Raw genomic sequence first — 23,466 nt, 5'->3', positions numbered from 1 at the left:
TTCTGAGTTATAAGGGTGAAGTTTATTTGGTTTAACTGCCACTTGTGTGGATCCAGAAGATTTCTGCTTAAGTTGTCTGCCAGAGAGTTTAGAGAGCCTGGCAGAAATTGTGCTAACAGATGTAGTTGCATGGCTGAGGCTGTGTGCCAAATGGTCATGGTGAGCCTGTATAGAGGGTAGGAGTGAGTCCCTCCCTGCTTGTTGATATACCACATCACTGTGGTGTTGTCTGTTTTGATCAGTAGAGCCCCTGGGGAGAGAAGGGGTCTGAAAGCTGTCAATGCATGCTGGACAGCTAACATCTCTTTTTGGTTGATGTGCACATGTATTTGATGTGGGCACCATTGGCCCTGTATGCACCTGCCGTTCAAGTGTGCACCCCAGGCATAGTCTGATGTGTCTGTGGTGAGGGTCTGGGCAGCATGGGCTAGTGAGAAGGGTAGTCTCTTGTAGTGGTAGCATGCTGCAGCCCACTAAAGGAAATCTTTCCTTAGACAAGGTATCATTGGTATAAGAGTTTCCAGGTCTTGACAGTGTTGACACTAAAGGCTTTTTAGGTACCATTGAAGTTTCCTCATATGCAGTCTGGCATATTGAATGAGTAGAATTCAAGATGCCATGAACCCCAGAGCTTGCAGGATTTTCCTTGTGGATAACTGCGGTCTGGTGGCTAGCTGAGAGAAATAGGCTGTCAGGAAAGTTTACTTTTCTGGTGTAAGGAATGCCATCTGGGATGCTGTGTCCAGGCTTGCTCCCAGGAATATAATTTTTGGGGTTGGTACTAGTTTTTATTTATTTTCATTGATAGTGTACCCTAGGGAGGTCAGTAGGTTCTTTACAAAGGCCAGGTGCTTGAGCAGCCTTTCCTGACTGTCTGCCTGAATTAGGCAGTCATCTAAGTATGGGTAAATTTGAATATTTCTTTGCTTGCAAAAAGCAATGGTGGGAGCCAGGCATTTTGTGAAAACTCTGGGAGCAGTAAATAAGCCAAAGGGAAGTGCAGAGAACTGAAAGTGCAGAGATCCTGCCCTGAAACAGATTTTTCCTGCATGACTCCCTGATTGGGATGTGTATGTAGGCCTCTTTTAGGTCTAGGGTAGCTAGCCAGGCATCCTTGGACAGCATAGCTAGTAGTTGCTGAAGGGTGAGCATTTAGAATTTTGGTATCACCAAGAAGGTGTTTAGAATGGATAAATCGAGGATGGGGCACCAGGTGCCCTCTTTTCTGGGTGCCAAGAAGAGCCTGGAGTAGAAACCTTGGCTTATCTGTTCTGCAGGAATGTGCTCTATTGCCCTCAAGGAAAGCAGGGAAAGGACTTGCTTTTTGTTCTCTCCCCACTGGTTTGGAGGTAGATCTGAGAACCCTTTTGGGTTGGTAGTGTGCGGAAAGAAAATCTGTATCTCTGAGACACTATGTTGAGGAGCCAGCGGTCATTGGTAATGGTAGCCCAGGTGCTTGCATGGAAGGAGAGTTTTCCTCCCAGGGGCAGGTGCAGGTGGGCAGAGTGAGGGGGTGGAAGTGGAGAGTCATTGTGAGTTCTTACCATGAGGGGTTCTTACCATAAGGGGGTGGCTTTGCACTCCCTGGTTTAGAAGTGGAGGTACTCCATTGCTTTGATCTCTGCATTCCCTGTGGCTGTTGTCTGGGGGGGGGTCTGCTTCCTCGAGGTCTGGGCTGAACTGACCTGGAGGGGGCAGGAAAGGACCAGTGTTTGGAGGGGCAATGCCTACTGAACCTGGGTGTCTGGCCCTGCAGGAAATCCTTAACTGTCTATGTAGATTTAGCTTTTTCTTCCATCTTTTTTAAGACCTCTTCTGCCATGGTGCCAAATAAGTTGTCTTTGTACAAGGGTGCATCCAATAGTTTAGATTTGACATGCTCTGGCAAGGGCTGTTCCTTAAGCCAAGCATGCCTTCTAAGGACCGAACCAGTGACTGCTGCCCTGCAAGATGCTTCTAGGGCATCAAAACCACAGTGTAACGTGTGCTTACTTACTTGACTTGCAGAATGCATTAAGTCTTGCAACTCTTTATTTTCTGCACAAGCAGGAAAAGTTGATATTTTTTTGTCTGAGGAGTTCCATGGTATGCTGCTGGAATTTTAGCATATGGAACTGATAATTTAGTGCTCTAATAGCAAGAGTAGCAGAGGTGTATACTTTTTTACCCCATCTGTCTAATGCTCGTGAATCCCTATCTGAGGGGGTGGGATTCTAAGAAGAAGTTGCTTTAATTTCTTTAGGTCCTTGGGAGATGACCTCAGGGTCAGCAGTAGGATTTTTGAAAAGAAATTTGTGAGAGTCAGGTACTCTGTAATACCTGTCAGGCTTCCTGGGAGCGGAAGGGAGGGTGTCAGGAGTTAAACTAGATTCCATGAAAATATCATCCACAACATCCAGGACAGAAGGAATGGCCAGGGATCTGTGCTGTGGTAGATCTAAAAATTCCCTGAGTCTCTTTTTAGACTGAGGGTAGTTCTGACATTCCCACTGGAAATGCTCCTTTAAAGTATGAAGGGTTTCCCCAAAGGAAAAATCCTGGGGTGGAGCGGCTGAAGGAATAGATTCCTCTGCATCAGAATCCTCATAAGCAGAGAGGGATTGCATGTCTTCATATTCAGAGGCATCAGAGTCATCGGACTCCTGTTCAGATAAGACTACTGGGGACAAATCTCTTTTTCTTTTGGAAGGGGTAGCTTGGGTTCCCCTGATCAACATTATAAGCTCTTATGTCATTTTAAGCATTTGAGACTGAGACAAGGAAGCAGGTGCCTGAGATGGGGTCATTGGTTTCTTGGGTGTGGTTCATACCCTGGGCCTTAGAAACTCTATAGTTTTTGAAAGAACAGAAGATGCAAAAGAAGTCATCGGTTTGTGTTGAGAATCAGTAGTGCAAAGTACTTCTCGGAAGTTGGTGCCTGATCAGCGGCTCCAGGAACATCCAAGGTAGAGACAACTGCAGGATCCTTAGTCGATGAAGAGTTTTGTGGCATACCGGATTCTGAAAGGGTCTCGGTAGTGGCCTACAAATCCACAGAAGTGGGCATCAGGGGCTGCGAAACCACCTCACTAAGGATTGGAGAACTGACAACTAGCTTAATGGAAGCATTGTCGGAAGGTTTGGACCTGTGCAGTCTGTCTCTGTCTTTATCCTTACGTTTTTTCGGAAGATCTGATGTTGGATTGCTTACCGAAGCCATATCGGAAATCGAGGACTGAGTTCGAAAATATCTAGCTACAATAAGGGCCTGACGACGTATAGTTCTGGTGTTGAACAAAGCACAAAAGTGACAGCGGGGGTCGCCATGTTCTGGGCCTAAGCAAGTGACGCAGTAAGAATGAAAGTCTCGGTGTGGTATTTGCTTTCCATGGGCGAGACAATTGTTAACTTTTTCTGACATTGGTTAGAGTAAAAAAAAGGATCCCCAACAGGGTACTTAGCTTTAGAAGACTTCAGTTTCAATTCAGAAAATGAAACCCGGGTAGCGGCCGATCAGCACTCATGTGAACTGCTTCTGCTTGGGGCTCTTCGACAAGAAAGACTGATGTAATGGCGTCAGCTACCTTACTTTATACTACTGATGACCTGACATCAGTCCTGAAGTGACAACAACCGACGCAGAAATACTAAGCCTCTGGTTTTCGGGCCGACTGAGGGCTACCCTGGCAGGGATAACCCAAATGTGATGACTGCAACAGTGAAACACAAAGAACATCTGCAGCTTCACTCCTCCTGGATGACTCACAGTATTAGCTGCACATGTTCCTAAACTGATCACTTACTATTGCTGAGTACTCAACAGTGTTTTCAAATCCAAACTGACTGGATTAACCATCTGATTTTCTGTACCTCTGTAGTTAATGTCTCAGAATATAAGACCGGGCTTCATTTGTAGACTTCTTGAAACGTGTTACATTTTCCTTTGTTACAAAGTCAGCAAAACGAAAAAAAAATTTTTAGGAGCAAATTAATCCCAGAGAAGTGAAACATGAGACGTTTGTGTGTGTGTGTGTGTGTGTGTGTGTGTGTGTGTGTGTGTGTGTGTGTGTGTGTGTCTGTACTGAGTGGTGGAAGGTCAAGGTGGACAGAAAGATGACTCACGACTCACCTGAGTGAAAGAGGAAAAAACAGTAATAGAAAGAATCTGACTAGATGGGTATCACAGGCTAGAGTCATATACAAAATAAGAGGACAAACAGAGACCTTAAGCTAGAGAATGTTTGGACTGGAATGGGAAGCATACTTCTCAACTTCTTAATGTAAGAAATCTGGACAAAGCCTAAAATAATAGGGGGACAAAGGCCCAAAAATAGGGACAGATTTTAAATGATGATCTTAGAAACTTGACAGAAATAACAGGATTTATGTTACCATGCATATTTTAGTTCGCAGACGACTGCAAACTAGGTGCCATAATCAACTCTCCAGCTGACACAAACATCCTTCAAAAAGGTCTCACAGAGATGGATAACTGGTGCCAGAGCCATGGTCTAAAGCTAAATGCCAAAAAGTGTATAGTCATACCCTTTGGCAAAAACAATGTGCCCACAAATTACCACACAGGCGGTAACCCATTATGTACAGAGAAAGAAATTAGGGATCTGGGGACCCAAGTTGATAGCAATCTCTCCTTTGACAACCACATTGCCAAAGTGGTTAGAAAGACCTTTTACATAGCCCACCTCATCATGAAAGGATTCACCTCTAGATCAAGAGAGGTAATCATGCCCCTTTATTCATTCCTCATCTGGCCCATCATAGAATACAATGCCCCTTTTGGGATGTACCTTACCTGACACCTGCAGCAATTAGAAAGATCCCAAAAGTACCTCACCAAGAGGATCAAGGGACTCAAACAGATGCCATATGCTGCTCGGTTAAAAAAACTCCAGCTCTACTCAGTTGCATACCGCCTACGTCGAGGCGATCTATGCCTGACATATAAAGCTATGTCCAATCCAGAATTAATGGACATGCTCCACCTCAGTAAATCTAAATCCCTTAGAGCCACACGCTCGAGGGACTTGAACCTCAGCACTGAAATAAATAGAACTTGCTGGAGGGACAGATTCATAACCCAGAGGCTCCCTTCGCTCTGGAATAGAATTCCAATTCATGTTAGGCAGAGCACCTCACTGAATCTCTTCAAGAAGAATCTTGATGAGTGGATGGGGGAATCGTAGGTTTGTCCCGGGGATTACTTCCGTGTCACTATTAGACAGAGCCACAGCAAACTAAACCTTAAAAAGGGCACAGGATACTCAAATCAAGGGGTGGTGTAAGCCAAACAAAATCGGGCTAGGCTTATAATTGCCTCAGGGCAGATAGCCTAGTATGAACCTATGAACCTATGAACTTATGACTTCAGTTCTCAGTGATTTGCCAAAAAAGACGAATATTTTGAGGAACAGAGCAAAAATGATGCAAAATCTTGACATTCTGTGAAAATCTGAACAGTTGAGAGGTAAGCTAGGAAGGAGTTTTGGAGTATGTGTGTATTATAGCAAGCTGAACAAACTGTGGGATTTTTCATGTTTTCTCTACAGCCACATGGGTTTCATTAATGCATACTGATTTCTTCCGACCTGTAAAAACACAATTCTTAACGACTTCTCTAAACTGTCCCTGCATTTAACCTTTACTGTTATACTTATGACCTGGAATATGGCTGGAAAAGATCAGCATATATTATTCCACTAACTCAGTTTAACAAATAATTAAAGAAATAAAATAAACTTTCAGAAATAGTTTTAAGTGTGGTGGTGGGTTAGCAATGTTGTTTCTAAGGAGATGCCAGTGATTTTTGCTATTATCATTGTTGAGTAATCTTTCGTAAAAACACACTGACTATAAGAAGGTATGAGAATTAACTGGTAAGGAACTCCAACGTCTGACAGCGAGTACAGGAGATGATTGGAAGCTTGAGAAAGAAAAAGGGTAATACAAGATCACAATGTACAATGGAACGTTAGACATTTTTCAGGTTCAATTTGGGTCCACAGTTTTCCCACACCCATTAAGTGCAACCCCACTAATTCATTTATCTAGTACCTTATGGCATCCAAGGACAACGAGCTTAGAAGGTGAGAGTTGGGGCTGTGATGAGTCATATGTTTTCATTAGCTTTCATGTTTCAAAATGAACCAACTTCTTAGTAGCAAGGTCTAATGTGTGTTGTCTGTAGACCTCCAAAAGATGCTGGAGTGTGTTGAGTACTTAAACTATAGATATTCTTTTAATTTATTTCATTTAGTTATTTAAAGTTTGATGACCAACTTAGAGCACTGATCCACATAGAGAGTTTTCTGGCTCAACACAAGGAAAACCATCAAAGAAACAAATTTTAATCAAGATCAGCACAACAGCAGTAATGTAAGAGCAAGTATAGAAACATATAGTGGTAAGGATAACATGCAGCATAAATGAACACAATCACAAGTAGACATGATACAATAATTTGGCAAATAAAATAGGTATGAAGAGCACTTGTACACTGTCATAACATCATATAACAACTTTTATATGGAAAAAATTATTTACAAAGAACAAAGCATTTGTAATATGTACAATCATTGGGCATGGGATGTGAATGACAGTAAGGCATAAAACTAAGGAGGAGGAAAAGAGACAAAAGAGAGAAAGAAAAAAGTGTAGGGTGACAACACAAAATATGCAGCTACCTCCTACACAGGTTAAGGAGATCCAAGGAGAACTACAGGAGTTTGCTGACATGTTTACTGGTAAAGCAGGGTACAGCCACCTGATCAACCACCATGCAGACACATGGCATCACTGTCCCATCAAACAGGCCCCTTACTGTGTGTATGAGTGAGTTACGACCCTGGGTAAGGAATGGAGGAGATGTTACATCTGCAGATGATCCAGGATTCCAATAGTTTACTTCTCTTTTAACATAATTTATGACAAAACATAAACTAATAAATAAATCTAATGTTTTATTTTTACTACAGAATAATAGTACACAGATGAATGTAATACAGTTTGAGAGCCAATTGGAAAGAGTAGTTTTAGAAACTGAGCTACCCTTTTTTGCATCTGAAAAGGATACAAACAACTGGTCAGATTTGGTAAAATCTTTTGTCCTATGCAAATAGAATCTGAGTTGTCTGTGCATGTCCCGTTGATGTAATTTGTATTCTGCCTTGTTGCTGTGATTAGGAAAAAACACTGGAAGCTCAACAGATTGATTTATATTAGTTGAAGAAGAGATTTTAGGTAAAAAGGATGGATTAGTTTGCAAGGATACCCTATCCTTATGAAATATCAAATATGGCAGCTTGATATATAGGGATTGCAACTCTGATACTCTTCTAGCAGATGTTATAGGAACCAGAAAAATGGTCTTCCAGGAAAGGAACTTGAGGCCTGAAGATGAGTAGGGTTCAAAAGGTGGTGATGTTAGGTGAGACAGAAAAAAAAATTAAATCCCAAGTAGGAAGGGGTTCCTTAAAGGGAGGTCTTAATAAGGAGGCACCTTTCAAGAAGGCTCTACACAACCTGTGTGACATTAAGTTCTAGGTAGGATCAACAATGTGGAAATTTGAGATTGCAGCAAATTGTACTCTGATAGTTGCTGCAGCTGAACCCTTTTGGAAGAGTTCCACCAAAAATTCCAAAATAGAGTGCATAGACGCAGAAAAAGGGTCAATGTTCCTGTTTTGAGACAAGAGGGAAAACCTTTTCCATTTGCTAGAATACAGTTTTCTGGTGGAAGCTTTATGAGAGGATACCAAGATGTGTTTAACTGTTGGAGTGAAATTCTGAAGCCTGACTATATTGGGAAGTGGAGCAGCCAAGCTGTCAAGTTGAGGGTGTGGAGAGAGGGATGAAGCGCACCTGACATATGTGTCAGCAGGTCTGGAACTGGGACCAGAGTCCAAGGCTTCTCCTGAAGATGAGGCCAAAGGAAGGGGAACCAAACTTGACGAGGCCAGTAAGGAGCAATGAGAATCATGCTTCTTCCCAAGGACTGTGCTTTCTGAATGACTCTGGGTATGAGATGAAATGGAGGAAAGGCATATAGAAGTCCCAAGGGCCAATCGTGAACAACTGTATCTCTCAGTGTCTCCTCTGGAGGGGGGATTATGGTAAAGTAGTTGATGCACTTGGCATTCATGGGTGTGGCAAAAAGATTGCAGCAATGCAGACAACATGTTCGTAAAATTTTTTCCGCTACATTCTGATTGAGAGACCACACGTGAGGCATTAAAATTGCCCAGCTTAGCTTGTCTGCTATCACGTTGGACTTCCCCGGAATGTGCATTGCTATTAAAAAGTGCTGGGAAGAAAATGCCCATTGCCAAACTCTTACAGCCTCAAAAAAAGAGGGTAATATCTGGTTCCCCCCTGCTTGTTTATGTACCAAACCACAGACATGTTGTCTGACTGTATCGCAACTGTCCCTAGAGGGAGAGAGTCGTAAAGTGCTTGCAACACAAGAAGCACTGCTCTCATCTCTAGGACATTTATATGCAAGTGAGCCTTGTGTTCTTGCCATATACCTTGGACTATTCTTCCCAGATAATGCCCCCCCACCCCCACCCTATCTGGGAAGCATCCGTGGTCACTGTAGCTAAGGGTTGCTATGGAACAAAGGGTCTCCCTATGGTCACATGGCTGGAGTGTATCCACCATCTTAAGTCGTTTTTGCATGATTCCATTATCTTGATAAGGTGAGACATAGAAAGCTCTTGAAGTGACCATTGGGAGAACAAAAGCAATTGAAGGATCCTCATGTGCATTCTGGCAAGGGGAATCAGTGTTATTGGAGAAGCCATTGTCCTTAATCTTAGAACTAACTTTGCTTTCACCTTGGACTTGGGAAGAAGATGAAGCATCTGTTGCCTGAGTGCTGAAACTCTTGTCTTTTGGAAGACGTGCTACCATAGAAGCGGTGTCTAGATCTGCACCTATAAATGTAATATGTTGACAGGGCAACAAGGCAGATTTTTGAAAGTTGACTGTAATACACAACTGAGCACAGATTTCCAAAGTCAGATCCCTGGCTTGTTGGAGTAGATGCTTGGTGGTGGCAGATAGGAGCTAGTCGTCTAGATAGGGAAACACTCAGAATCCTAGATGCCTCAGGTGAGCCATGACTACTGTCATGTATTTAGTGAACACTCTGGGGCTGTAGTGAGACCAAAGGGCACAACTCGGAACTGATAATGACTGGCTCCCAGTCGGAAGCGTAAGTACCTTCTCAATGCCCTGTCCATTTTTATATGGTAGTAAGCATCTTGAAGGTCTATTGAGCACATCCAATCGTCTTTCCCTAAAAAGGGAAGTATAGATTGCAGTGTCACCATTCGGAACTTTGACTTCTTGACAGATTCATTTAATTTGCTTAGGTCTAATATGGATCTCCAATTCCTTGTTCTTTTTGGCACCAAAAAGAATCTTGAGTAAGTTCCGAATTCTATTTGGTCTGCGGGGACTTCTTGGATGACTCTTTTGTGCAGCAACTTTTGAATCTCTATAGTTTCTTGCTCCCTTTGATTGGGTGGAACATCTGGGATTGTTCTGGTCTGTGCAACAGGATTGGAAAAGGGAATGGAATATCCTCTGGATATTATTCTTAGTACCCACTTGTCTCTTGTGATAGTTTGCCAGGCTTCTGGGTACACAGATAAATGTCTCCCGACTGCCTCTAGAGCAGAGTAGTCGGACCTCCTTTCAGGAGCGCTGATAAGAGCATCCGCAAAAGGAATCATGGTCACCCTGGTTCTGCAGGCCCCCACTGCCTCTAGGGTGGCATCTACCATTGTTACCTCCCCCTCTGCCTCTGGGGAAGAAATCACCCCGTGCATCCTGGAAAACTCTCTGGGATCTTTTGAACCACATTTTCCCACTCTTCTGACCTTTAGGATAAGGTCATGAAGGTACGGAAAAACGTAATCCAACGGCAGAGAGAGCTTTTCCTTCCTGCTCGCATTGGGAGAGAGCGCCTTTTACTTTGGATCCAAAGAGTGAGGAACTGTCAAAAGGGGGATTAGTAAAAGTAGACTTAAAGGGCTCTGCAAAATTGCACAAGCACATCCAGGAGTGTCTCCTAAGGGAAACTCCGGAACTCGCTGCCCTGTTCACTCCAAAAGCTGCGTAAGAGATCAGCCTCATGGAGGAGTTGACGATGGAATTTCAGGTGGATAGCTGGGAGGAGACCTTCTCATTCACCCCCGCAGCCAATGTACCTTGTAGAGTATCTCCTAGTTCTTTCAGGAGACCTCTCTTTAGCCTTGTGAAATGAGTGAGGTAGTTCTGCGATCGAAGAGTAAAGGTCACTGACGAAAAGACACACTTCCCTTATCTGTTCATCGTTTGAGAGTCTTTATTCGGAGGATGAACAGATGAGGATGTCTCTGAAAGTTCCTTCTTTGGTGGCTGCTGCCACCACCATAGCATCTACGGGTAGCCCCTTAGTCAGGAAATCCTTTCCGGAAGGAGCTGATAAGAATTTGTTTGGCCTCCGAGGGACTGGTTCCATTGTGTCAGGTGACTCCCACGCCTTTCAACTGACCAAGTCCATTAGCTCGTCAAAAGGGAGACACCCAGAAGACTGAAGGTTGAGATCTAAAAGCCTTCAGGTACATTGACTCCTCATCAGAAGGGGTGGTGGCCTGCCAGCCGCCTCTCTGCTTCAGGATCTCTAGAATATCTGAGAATGAGATGTCATCAAAGGAAGACCTTGGGGACCCTTCTGACTCCTCGAGGTCAGTGTCTGAAGTGACAGACTCATCTGGAGAGTCTACGTGCTTTCTCTTGCAAGTTCTCTTCTGAAGGGGCTCCTCAGAAGGGTATTCTGGGGAGGTCTCGGAAGAGAGGGGGTTTGCCCAATGAGGGATCCTGAGACTCTGGATCTCTGCTGTCCTGTGGAATGTGTGGTGCCGAGACAGTAGCTTGTGCCTTAGGGGGACGAGTGCTGGTATCCTTATGTGAAGCTGTAGGGGCAGACAGCACACTCCTCATCAGCTCAAAGGTGGATCCCACTGGCTCCAAAGACTCCCTCGGCTCCAAGGAGACAGAGGAAGCCACCAGACACAGTGAGATCGGACAAGAGGCCGATGTAGGAGCTGAGCTAACCTGGGCCAATGCTGCAAGGGGTAAGCTCAGCACCAAAGATGATTGGGACAGAGAATCCCCCCTCGGGGCTGACCGGGGAACCCAGGCTCCCAGACTCTCTGGACAGTGCCGAGAGTGTCGGAGCAGAAGTTGGTTCAGTGATCACTAAAGGGGGTTTCGGAATTGATGGATCCACAGTAAGTGGTACCAAGCACTCCAGCTCTGAAGATCCAGCTTGGCTCAGAGGAGGAACAACAGTGGGTACAAATGGTATAGTAGGCTCCTGGACCAAATGTGTTGGAGCAGAAAATAATTTGGTTAGCACCGGCCACTTCAAGAGCCTGCGCACCACCCGCTCCATGTCATTGTCAGATAAGCTCCTGGTGCACCTGGAGGGTAGGGACGGAGAACAAGATCTGCGCAAAATGGAAGATCTCAATATAGGGGAAACCGGTGAAATATCCATGGACTGGCTCCAAGAAGAGGTATCTTGCAGCTCTGAAGACTTTGAAGCTGAAGAACCAGGCTTGTCAATCAAGATAACCTCCGATGGCTCCAAGGACTGTGGAACCAAGGAGGTAGTAGCCTTAGAAAGTTTTGGCAACTTGACTGGATGCTCCATATAAGCCGATGCAGCAGGTGATTGTCTCTTTTGAGGTTTGTCCTTTTTTGAAGAAGGAGAAGAAGAGGAAGAAGAACTGTGGATAGCTTCCTCAAAAGTTGGCTTTAAAAGCCCCTTAAGGATCAATTTGTTTCTCCTTTCTTGTAAAACCCTGGCACTGAAGGAATGACAGAATGTACAATCCTCTTGTAAATGAATAGCTCCAAGGCAATACATACATATGACATGACCGTCAGTGATAGACATCTTTTGTGAACACTTCTGGCATTTTTTGAAGCCCAAAGGATTATGTTCCCTCTCCTTTGGATCTTTAGACATAATAATGACAAAGACCACAATGTAACAACAAGAAATTACTAAACTACTATATAAAGTTAACTACTAGAAAACACTGAGGAGACAGATAAACAGGGGAAGAAAATAAGGCCTCAAACTAAAATGGCCCTAAATCCCAGGAAACAACACACCAACTACAAGCCCTCTAACTAAAACAGGTGAAGAGCTCTCTAACTTAAACGAGCTGCTATTAAACTATACGACAAGACACAACAACAACGACCACTACAACGAATACAGCAAGGCCTATGAAAATGAAGGCCAAAGGCAGCACCAAAGGGAATAATAGCTAAAACAATCTGGATATACTATGTCCAAACTACAATGCAAGAAAAAACATCAACTATAACACAGAAAGAAATTAAAGGTTTTAATACGGTAATAAGTAGAAAAAATGTTCACAACTTAGCCACGGCCAAGAAAAGCGCATCCAACCTCGTAAAGCGGCAAACAAGATCTGGGGAGTTACACCACTGCATTATGGGATACCTGCTTGCCATGAGCCAAGTTTGAGTCTTTCAGCTGGGTATTCGGCCAAGTCGGAGCCAAGGATCGGCTCCGAACCCATCATTGTAAAAATGAAGGCGAGATAAGACAACATAACATATAACTATTCTATCATCTAAGACATGGAGCAAATTGCTCAACTGCTAATTACTAATTATGTCATCAGTCCCCTGACTCTATTAATCCTATTGTAAATTATCCAATATTAATAACCCATTAAGGGTCACCATACCCAATGATCTCAATGAAGACACCAAAAATCTAAAGCTAACCCCTAGTGCAGTAGTTAATATTGTAACATACAAGGCAAGTAAATATTTTAACTTCTGTTAAAATAAGAAAAACAACAGTGTTTCAGATATGCCTCTTCATTTGGAGTTGGTTATTTTTTTAACTGTTAGCATATCTCTCTCTTTTTCTCTGTTTATGCTACATGTGTATTACATATTATATATTATATATTGTGTGTGTGTGTGTGTGTGTGTGTGCGCGTGCGCACAGTTACATCAGCTTTTGTTCAATGGGTTTTGATCAACACATGGAGTGTGTGTGTGTGTGTGTATATATACGCACGCAGTTGTACCTGCTTTTGTTCAATAGGTTTTGGTCAACACGCGGAATGACAACCTACACGTTGACCAGAAAATAGCACTGAACATGGTCCTGCACCCTACTGAACCCAAGTTAAAGCCTGTCTCAGACAGTTAATGAGTGATTTGGTAGGCTTCTGTGAATATTGTTAATGTCAATCAAAATTATGTTCAAAAATTAAAGATTTTATACATACACACACATATTTTATATATATAGATATAGATATATACGGATTCATGTTGAGTCATCAAAGGTAATTTCAGTGAACAGAAAAAAAAAATGGAGATCATTTGCTGAAACCATCTTTGATAAGCAACTCATCAATTTTGTTTTTGCAGTGGGGAAAGCCCTCTTGCACCCCCCCATGTGGGGGAACACCCTCTCACACAACCCAGAGGTTGCAGATCAGTGGAGAAAAAAGCAAACTGTACTGTTGGCAAAAGGTAATTTTGAAGAATAGCGCCACTCGTTTTTGCACTCACCAAAATTATGTTTGATGAGACATGAGGTCTCATTACCTCTACACACACACACACACACACACACACACACACACACACACACACACACACACACACACACACACACACACACACTCACACATATGCTTTCAGTTTATGCAAATAAGCTTATTACAAATATTTATATTTTTACATCTATAGATACATATCTCTCATTCTCACACACTGTATTTAACTATATACATTATCCAGATATGCATTGGAGTGTGTGTAAACATATGCCGTGTGTGTGTGTGTGTGTGTGTGTGTGTGTGTGTGTGTGTGTGTACATATATATTTACAGACACACACACACACACACACACACACACACACACACACACACACAAAGCTACCAGAAAACCAGGAGACAGGGTAAACCCTGTAACATGACATTTTGAGAAAAAATATTTTTCAGCCACTCTGCCACCCTTTCATTTAAGTAGATTAGGAATGTAGGTTTCTTTGAGCAAACAGATTTAACACAATTGTACTCTAAAAATCATTACACTTTACAGACATTTTCAAAGACTTTTATACTCGCCTCTTGAACTACTGGATTTTTTTCCATAACTGTAAGCGCTATAGCTGCACATTCTAAGGTTGAAAGACATGCATTGGTCGGTTGAGTACGAATGACATACTGGCTTGATAAGTTGTTTCTTATCTGGACCTAAAAGTAAAGCACAACTAGCTAAATAAACCATTCTACTTTTTATTTACTATACTTTTTTCTTTTATACATACATTTTGAATACTACAAATTTGTATGTTTTTGTTTGTATTTTAACAATCTAAAGATGAATTCTAACATATTATGTAGAGTTTTTATGTCAACCGAATGCTACACAAACTCAGATGTAGCAAATAATCAATCTGTGAAACAAAAAGTAGTTAGATAAATGTTCTTGTTTATCTTAACAGATGTGTAAATCTCAGAACCCGTTTTGCTATCCCAGCCTTTGGCAATCTCAAGATTTTCAGTTGAGCTGTAGGTGATTAAGAATGTGTCACAACACTCAATTCAATCACACATTTAACAAGCTGCTTCCATAGCCTATCTGCTAACACCAGCATAAAAAAGTACCCTTCGGCTGTTCCAAAAAGTTTTAATCTGAACTGTTTACTTCACTTCAAATATAGCTGCAGCAAAGTCCAAGTTGAATTGCTTATTTATCCTTAAACAAACCAGTCATTTAAAATAACATCACACAATTAATGTCCTTAATGTGTATCACTCAGCAAATCATTCACATTTAAAACAAAAACTCGCATTCTGGACTTCTACCTCATCTATTTGGCAGTGTGTTTTTGTGAAATCTGCACCAAAGTCATTTATTGTGTCTTTCTACAGCATATAATATTACTAGATTTACTGCAGATGTACCCTGTCATTGTCACTAAGTTATCTTATTTGGGAACGTTCTCTCATTCAGAGATATATGCCTATGCTCAGAAAATACCTATGCTCATGAGTGCTTTGCATTTCATATATCACAAAGATGCTGCAACACTCAAGTTAAAAACCCTCTTCAGTGGCACCTACCACTCAGGATGGAAAGGTGCCAACATCAGTATAAAATTATAGTTCCTAGGACTTTCCAGTGATGTGCAGTACTTTTAGGTCAGACATTCTTGAATAGGGAACCTCTTGCCATGCAACTTTTAAAAATTATCTCTACTCTTTTCTGAAGCAATACCCAAGTAAATAAACAAACAAAAATACATACATAAATAAATCCTCAAGTTATGCTGTCTGTGGTATCTCACAATGAACTTCATGAGCTGTCTGTATGTTGACCCACTAACCCCCCCCCCCAGCACATGGTGAAAAATGAAGAAAATTCAGATATGCTAAAATGTTACAATGCTAAGAATATTGCTATGTACCTCACAATTTATTGACATGTAAAGACAACAGAAATGCTAAAACAACTATAAGACTACAAAACAACATGCAATCTTGTCACTACAATATGCAGCTTATAGATACAACTGGTATCACATAATGTGGTACCATGTTTGTGCAATGGAAGTGGCAATGACAATGATTCACACTCAGGGCATCCTACCACACCAATGAATCAGAAAATATTTGATCAGTGATCTGTGGACAGGGACACATGAGCCTATATATGTCATGCAAGAAGCATATGTCCCAGATCAGAGATGCTTTACATCTCTAGGGAATAGAGATACACCTCTTATGTATTAGCTATCAAAACTTTCTGAAGTCCCACACTGTACGTAGCTGGTGTGCCTCAGGTATCTGCACCCACAATTCTGAATACTGACAACACACCAAGACTGGGAACATAGTTTTTTAATGTGATCCAGTAACATAAGGAAGCCATGAGGTAATTCCATATAGCAGCAGGCATACCATCCATTATGTGTACCAAAAACTACACAAATGTACATGTAAAGACACCTAATGGCTTTAGGGAGTGGGTAGTTTATCAGATGTAAACAGTACCACTCCATCAGCATACTGACAGCATTGTCATGAACGTGAGCTCCCAACATGCTTCAATGCAGACAGTACACATATACTATGCAGCAACAAGCCCAGCCAGTCATTCTTATGTGCCAGTGTAGGAAAAGGGCCTCTCAGAGGCAAGTACGTTCAGGATCCACTGAACTACAGGCTGTAAATAACAGTCTGAACAGAGAGGCAACTATGCATATGCCTCATACACTTGCTATGGGTTATGTCCTGATCTGCTGTTGCTGACACTGATCCATCAAGAGAGTATAGTAGGTGAATAAATTATTAAATAAGACATGCCCAAACAACAATATCTGTGAACTGTGTTTCTGATCAGATGAAAGACATAACGCAGGTGCTTGAATGCCTCAGTTGGACCACTGAAATACTGTTTTAAACACAATCAAGCAAGTATGTTCAAGAAGCAGTATTACTGCCAGTTGTCACCAGATCTGCAACAGCACATTTAGTAAATTACAGCAAAAGTGGTAAGTGATGCATTTGAGTAGAAAGCACATTGGATGCCACCAAAGTACACACAGCACAAGTAGCAAAGCATGCACCAAAGAATAAGCTAAAATTATCTGCACAGTACAGATGTACACACCACAAAAGTACCCAAAGTGAAATGTTGGCAAACTTATTTTGGTCAAAAAGTAGAAGATTCCATATTATATGGTACAATGGATTGTGTTATACTGTGAATACATTATGAATGCTGATATGTCTTCAATGTTGTATAAAAAGCAAGGTACAGTAGAAACATTTCTCCACAAAATGCAGCCAAAGCAAAGCACCAAGATGTAATGATAAAAGACTGGTAAGCACCTTTTAGGACACGGACAGACAACACTTATTCCAAATTACACAGGCAGCTCAGCTGTGCAGCTGTAGTCACAAATGCCAACCATGATGGCCGACTAGATCCATCCAGCAAGAAATCAGTCACAGGGAATCATCTATGTCAGCAATACCTAGTAGGATATGGCCATGATGGAAGATATGGCTAGACGCACCAGCATGGTGTTTTGTCATGCAGCAGTCTCCAGAATGTGATGATCACATCACTAGGGCCATCACTGAAAACTGGGGAAACTTATGAGGCATCCCAGTGGTGGACAGGCACAAAGAGGGCCTACCAAGGTTTACCCCAACATCATCATTTTGGTCACATAACTAGAAAACCACCTTAATCTCATTAAAAAAGTAGTTTTATTATGCAACTAGGATTTATCCATCACCTGTTTGATTAACTCCTCTTTCTCTCCCCTCCCATTTATCTTCTTACCTCTGCTCCCCATATATGCAGTATGTACCTCTCAGCGGTTGTCATAATAGTTAAGGTCCTGACCTTCAGCCAATGCCTGTGAGCAGTTTGCATGTTCTCCTTGTGCTCTGTAGGGTTCCACCCATCTCCTCAAAACATGCTGGAACGTTCCACCTCAAACTCCCCAAGAACAGAGTTGTGGGCACCAGCACATAATCTAGATGGTGCCTATCTGGGAAAGAGTTATACAGATTACTTTAGGCATTAGCTGTGGTGCACAGTATCCTCTACACAGGAGAACACAGATCACATACTGAGATGTGTCAGGGCTGGCCATTTGATGTGTAAACATTTTTGCCTGCATTGACTAATGTCAGCAAAACGTGGGCATGAATACTTCCCTGTGATAAGTGGGTTGAGGACCTGGCCTACTGTGATCTACACCAGAGACCCATGCTAATGGTGGAAAGGGTATATCTGTCAGAGTGTGCCTGCCATAAAGCCCACCAGCCAGGGGTCAATAAGCTACTGGCTAGCTGGTGTTCAGTTGCCTAGCTTGGGTTAACTAGGATATCTCTCTGGACATAAACCAAGCAAACTGCCAAACATGAACTTAGGATTTCTATACTCAATATAGGTTCACTGGCAGGATGCATCTTGGAAGTGGATGTCATGATGCTAAGGAGGAGGCTGGACATTCTATGTATCCAGGAGACAAGAAGGAAGGGCAGTGCATCAAAGCCATTTGGCTTAAGATCCACAGCCTTGTACTCAGGGGAGTACAGACACAAGAAATAGTGTGGAAATTGTGAGGGAGAGGTTTCAGAAGACGGTGAGGGATGCTATGACATCCCCACTCTGGGCCAATAATCAATGAACCTGAATTCTCACCACTGACACTGGAGAGGGGTGTTCACTTGGAATACAAATGGATGCACTCAGTTATTTCCAGATGCAGACCTCTTTGCATCAAGTACAATTTCCAGTAAGAGCACAAAGGAACACAGTCAGCCCAGGCTCTGGATTTCGTTGTATCTGTCTCCCTCCAGGGCCCCCAATAAGGCTCTCCACTAGCACAGCTGTAGGGTTAATTCCTCAGCCAAGTGTCCAAGCCAAGTCCTCCAGCACCCTCTCTGCGAAACCAGTGCTTCATGTCCCTGTTCCAAGTAGCTGACACACATACTCTTTGAGATTTAATTTTCACACACACACAAACACACACACACACACACACACACACACACACACACACACACACACACACACACACACACACACACACACACACACACAAACACACACCTGGGAAAGGCTGGCAAAAATTACCTGCTTTACCAAGTTTGCCCAGACTACAAGATAGATTCACTGCCACCAGTCAGTTAGTATAAGGCTCTTAAAATGGTATCCAATTATACCGAATGAAGTTAAAATTAATACAAGTAGTATTGCTGACCAAACAGCCAGGATTTTAGGAGAGGCCACAGTTATCACCAAATAAATACATGCAAATACTCTCACAGCTTAAATATTTTCTAAAAGGACCAGCCACAATGAAACAATTAAATACATTTAATAATACATAATAAAAGAACAAGAAAATGCTAAATATCTATTTACAGTAAATACCAGAGTTTCAATCATGGGAAATATTAAAATAACACAGATGAATAGATTAACACAGATAAAGAAAAACAGTACTTAATTAATCTCACTATATTTTCCTGACTAATAAAAATAGTTACTATTCCTGGTTCACTTACTAGAGCAAAGCAAGATGAAGTAGGTAAAAGATCCTTCTATGCCAGGTTCCACAAAGAGAGTGCTCAGTCTGAATGACAGACTTCTTGATAGAATATCTAAATATTATTTCTGGAATAGCTTACAGGATGACATCACATTTGGTCATCTGACTTCTGGTTCCCACACTATCTCCTTTGGCTAGAACCTGCCAGGAGTTAGCACCTATGTGTCAATAATACACACTCTTTTGCTAGGATGTGCTGCAGCTCCTGGAAGTCATAAAATAATTTTAACACTTCTGATCCTCCTACAGAGCTTTTAAGCCAGGCTTCTCAGAGACATTTTGTCTTTGGTTGCAATTGGAACTGTAAGATGCAATCTTTATGGCCTAATTTAATTTCAGCTATTTTCAAAGTTAGCTGGGACTGAGCTAAACCTCTTCTCTTCCAGTATCCTCTGTTAAAACATATACCTTTAATTCAGTTACAATACAGTCAGGACCCATTGTTGGTACATTGGCGTAGTGCTTAGTGTTGTCGCCTCACAGCAAGAGGTTCTCTGGATTGATTCTCAGCTGGGGTGCCATCTGTGCGGAGTTTGCCTGTCCTCCTACATTCATGTGGGTTTCCTCCGGGTGTTCCGGTTTCCTCCTACATTACAAAGACATGCATCTGGAGCATTTCTCCCTGGGCCTCCGCTGAAAATTGTCTCGTTCCAAGTCGGACTTTCCCTGTAAACAAATGTTAAATAAAATAATACATTTTTAACACAAGCAACTTTACAAATAGATTTTCAAGACAAGCATCGGTAAAAATCAGTCTGATATTCAAATAACATAATTATTTACTAAATTCTAGCTAGCTGTTGCTGGCATATGTTACACATCCACTGCCCTACTTCTCCTGGCATAGCTAGCTGTACCTCCTATCATCACAGGTGTCATCAGAATAAGTGACAGATTCATGGCAATCAGACTTCATTATAAGGATAAGGCAACATTCATATTCTCAGCCTATGCTGCACAGCAGGGATATAATAGTGAGGAAAAGAGTGTATTCTGGCAGCAGTTGCAGAACCTACTAGATAAAACAAGACAGCAGGAATTGGTGTTGACAATGGAGGAGATGAACACACATATAAGGACAGCTATAACAGGACATGAGGACTACCTGGGTCCACATGGGTAGGGCAACATGAATAAAGAAGGAGAGGCTATCTAGACTTCTGTTTCACAAATGGCTTGTTGTTGGTCAACATATGGTTCAGCAAAAGAGACAGTCACAGAGCCATATATGAGTGTGCAAGATCCAACTCAGGTAAAGTTCTACCTAGTAAGTAAAATACATTGGGATATAATCAGAGATTGTAAAGCATCCCCAGTGAAACAGTCATCCAACAGCATAAACCACTGGTTGCCACAATCAGTTGCAAGCAGTGGTCAGAGAAGGCTTTAAGGTCAACAGAGACTTGATTGAAGACCTGGACATTGACTGGATAGAAAGCACAAGTTCAAGGAAATATTCAGGGCTCTAGCACCTCAGAAGTTGAAGAAAAAAATGGCAGTGCCTCAAAACAGCATGTGTAAGGACTATAGAACAGATATGGCTGAGCCAGGTATGGAATAAGTTACATAAGGTCAGCATGTGGTGGAATGCAGAAGTCAAAATAAGGGAGTGCAGTAAAAAGTGGGAGATAGAAAAAATTAACCATATTAAGAAGGAATACTGGTTGGCTAACAAAAAGTCTAACTGAGCAGTTGCAATAGCAAAGAATAAGGCATCAGAGGCACTCTACCAGCTTCTGGAAAGAGACTCAGCAGGCACCACACAGAAAGTCCATCAGACTAGAAGGCAAAGACAGAAAGATAAAGAAGATAGTCATCAGACACCTCTAGCAACAACCTACTTGCCAGTCCACAGGACATCAAAGGCAGACAGAGTACTTTCAGCAGCTTTTCAATGAAGAAACCCCCACAAAAGCAGTTCTGCCACAGACACAGTCTACAAAAAAAGAAGAGGAGGAGTCCACCATCAAAGTAAGGACAGCACTAAGGAAAATTAAATCAGGGAAAGCAGCAGGCATAGATAAGGTGACAACAGATGTGATCAAGATGTTGAGTGAATTAGGAGAGAAATGGCTACAGATGGTACTCATAGCATAATGGAGGGAAAGGCATAACCCAGATAACTAGAGAATAAGCATTCTAGTGCTAGTGTACAAGAAAGAAGGGAAAAATTATCAACTGTCAGCAGTCTAGAGGTAGCAAACTCCTATCAGACTGCATGAAAGTTCGGCAATATTGTACTTGAGGGCCTCACCAGATGCGCAGTGGCAAGCCCCACCCAAAACCCACCCCTGTGCTATTACGTAATCGGGCACTAATGATTATGTATTCCCTCGAAGAATCCTAATACACTGTCCGGCTTTTAGTACGTCTTGTGTTGTCTTCGAGAACATTTGTTTGTTTCTTATTTTAATATAAACAAAGAAATGCGTATTTATTAAATTGTTGTTGTGTCTTTCGGCTTTTCCTGGTTGTATTTATTAAATAAAATACATATTTCAGAAACTTCGTTTTGTTCCTGCATCCGGCTGTCTGCAAAGTAAATATTCTTTTAAATTAAACGGTAAACTACATGGTCACTTTTTAGCTAATAATTTAATCGGGAGATACATTTTTTGTTCAAAATAAGCTCATGTCTTATTCTTGTCCTGACCTAGGGTTACCACCAGTTTTCCTTTAGGCTGGGCAGTCCCTTATTTGGGCAGGTGTGTTCTTGTCAGGGAGGGGGATATGCAAATGGCAAGTGTCCTTTTTTTCTAAGTTCCCTTTATTAGTTGACTAAAGCAATTATTTTTGTATTTGAATCACTTACCAACCAACTTTTCTCTTCAGGCCTCTGCTGAAAGGGGTCTTTCTACCCAGTCAGATTTTCCTAGTCACTAAATGCAAATAAATAAATAAATAAATAAATAAATAAATGATTCTGAAGGGTGAGAAGATTGACCAACACAAAATCAATACTGAGTTGTTATCTCATTGGCCTTGGATATTGCTGAAGTAACACATGCTCTGTTAACTGCCTTTCATGCACAGAGATGTGTTAACTCATCCTCCATGGCATCCACTATCCTGCAATGGCCAAAGCCAGGGAAAAATCAAACAAAAAAAATATAATTAGTACTGCTGCATTTCTCTTATCACTGTTGATTTAAATACTTCTGTCAATGTCTTAGTCTCATATTTGCTGCCTGCATTATTCCTTGCACACAGACAGGGTTTGTTAAAGGCAACCACCTTCATATGCTCCAGCATTATAAGCAGTTGTTATGCAGGGCACCTGAACCAGATACATCTATCTTACTTGACTTTGACAAAGGCATTCAATTGTGAGGTGACTCAAGTCTCATTTTGAGAAACGGCATTCAATTGTGAGGTGACTCAAGTCTCATTTTGAGAAACTGTTATCTATGCCTTACCTTCAATGTTTCCAAATGGAAGTGCAACTTGTCAATATGACAGCCCAAAATATGAAGGCATTGGGACTTAGTATCCCTTTTGTTCGGAGTGTGAGAGCTTACAAATATTTAGAACTATGGACTGATCCCAAAGCTTTGGCACTGGCAGACAAGAAGCTGAATGATAGTTAAGGAAAGACCTTAGTATGCATACATAATTGGCGGAGATGGGGACTCTCTATATTTGGGACAACAGCAGCAGTGTAAATATGTACATCTCCACAGATCCATTATATTGTTTAGACATCCTCAGGTGCCCCCTGAGTAATAAATAGCTTGACAAGTTAACACATTCACCATTCACTTTATTTGAAAGGCAGTGAAAAAGACTTCCTCTGTATATTCCATTTAGCCCAACACAAGTGACAGAGCTAGGGGCTCAGAACTGGCACAAATACAACCAGGCCTTTAGTCTGAACCAAATCCTCCCATAAATCCAGAGGACCCAAAAATATGGGCAGTCCTGGGAAACCCCCTGGGTCTTGGGAATAGTATCAGAAGTCCCGCCCATCATATCTGAAAATGTAGCATAACTTACAGATTGTATTCTTGGCACTCAAGCATCTGGACAAGGCAGTGCCTTAAGAAAAGGTATGGGGTTCTGCTGAGTCCCTATAGTGGTGTTCTATGTGAATGGGATCTCACTGGTAGAGACAAACAGTGAAAAAAATGCATTGTGTGAATTAGGGACTTATGCCTGTCAATGAATGGAGTTCATGTGCTAGCTTCTTTTTAAACTTTAAAAGAGAAGTTTGGAGTGGTGAACCCTGCCTACTGGAAACACCTGCTATTGTGTTATATGCCTGACAGGTCT

The 23,466-nt window shown here is 41.9% G+C and overlaps 1 protein-coding gene across 2 annotated transcripts in view; it reads right to left on the bottom strand.

Moving 5' to 3' along the window:
• DTWD2 (DTW domain containing 2) overlaps positions 1–23,466 on the bottom strand; it is a 1,229,961-nt gene that overhangs the window by 121,680 nt on the left and 1,084,815 nt on the right. The window contains exon 5 of one of the 2 annotated variants that reach the window (XM_044059646.1): positions 14,183–14,311. The exons of the other annotated variant lie outside the window; for it this stretch is intronic. Coding sequence (XP_043915581.1) covers positions 14,183–14,311 — 129 coding nt within the window. The remainder of the gene's footprint in view (positions 1–14,182; positions 14,312–23,466) is intronic. 2 annotated transcript variants of the gene reach the window in all.

Source organism: Protopterus annectens, chromosome 17.part0, assembly GCF_019279795.1.
Source record: "Protopterus annectens isolate FY-2018-M chromosome 17.part0, PAN1.0, whole genome shotgun sequence".
In the NCBI taxonomy this organism is placed as follows: domain Eukaryota; kingdom Metazoa; phylum Chordata; order Ceratodontiformes; family Protopteridae; genus Protopterus; species Protopterus annectens.
This window is presented reverse-complemented; position numbering and strand designations above follow the sequence as displayed.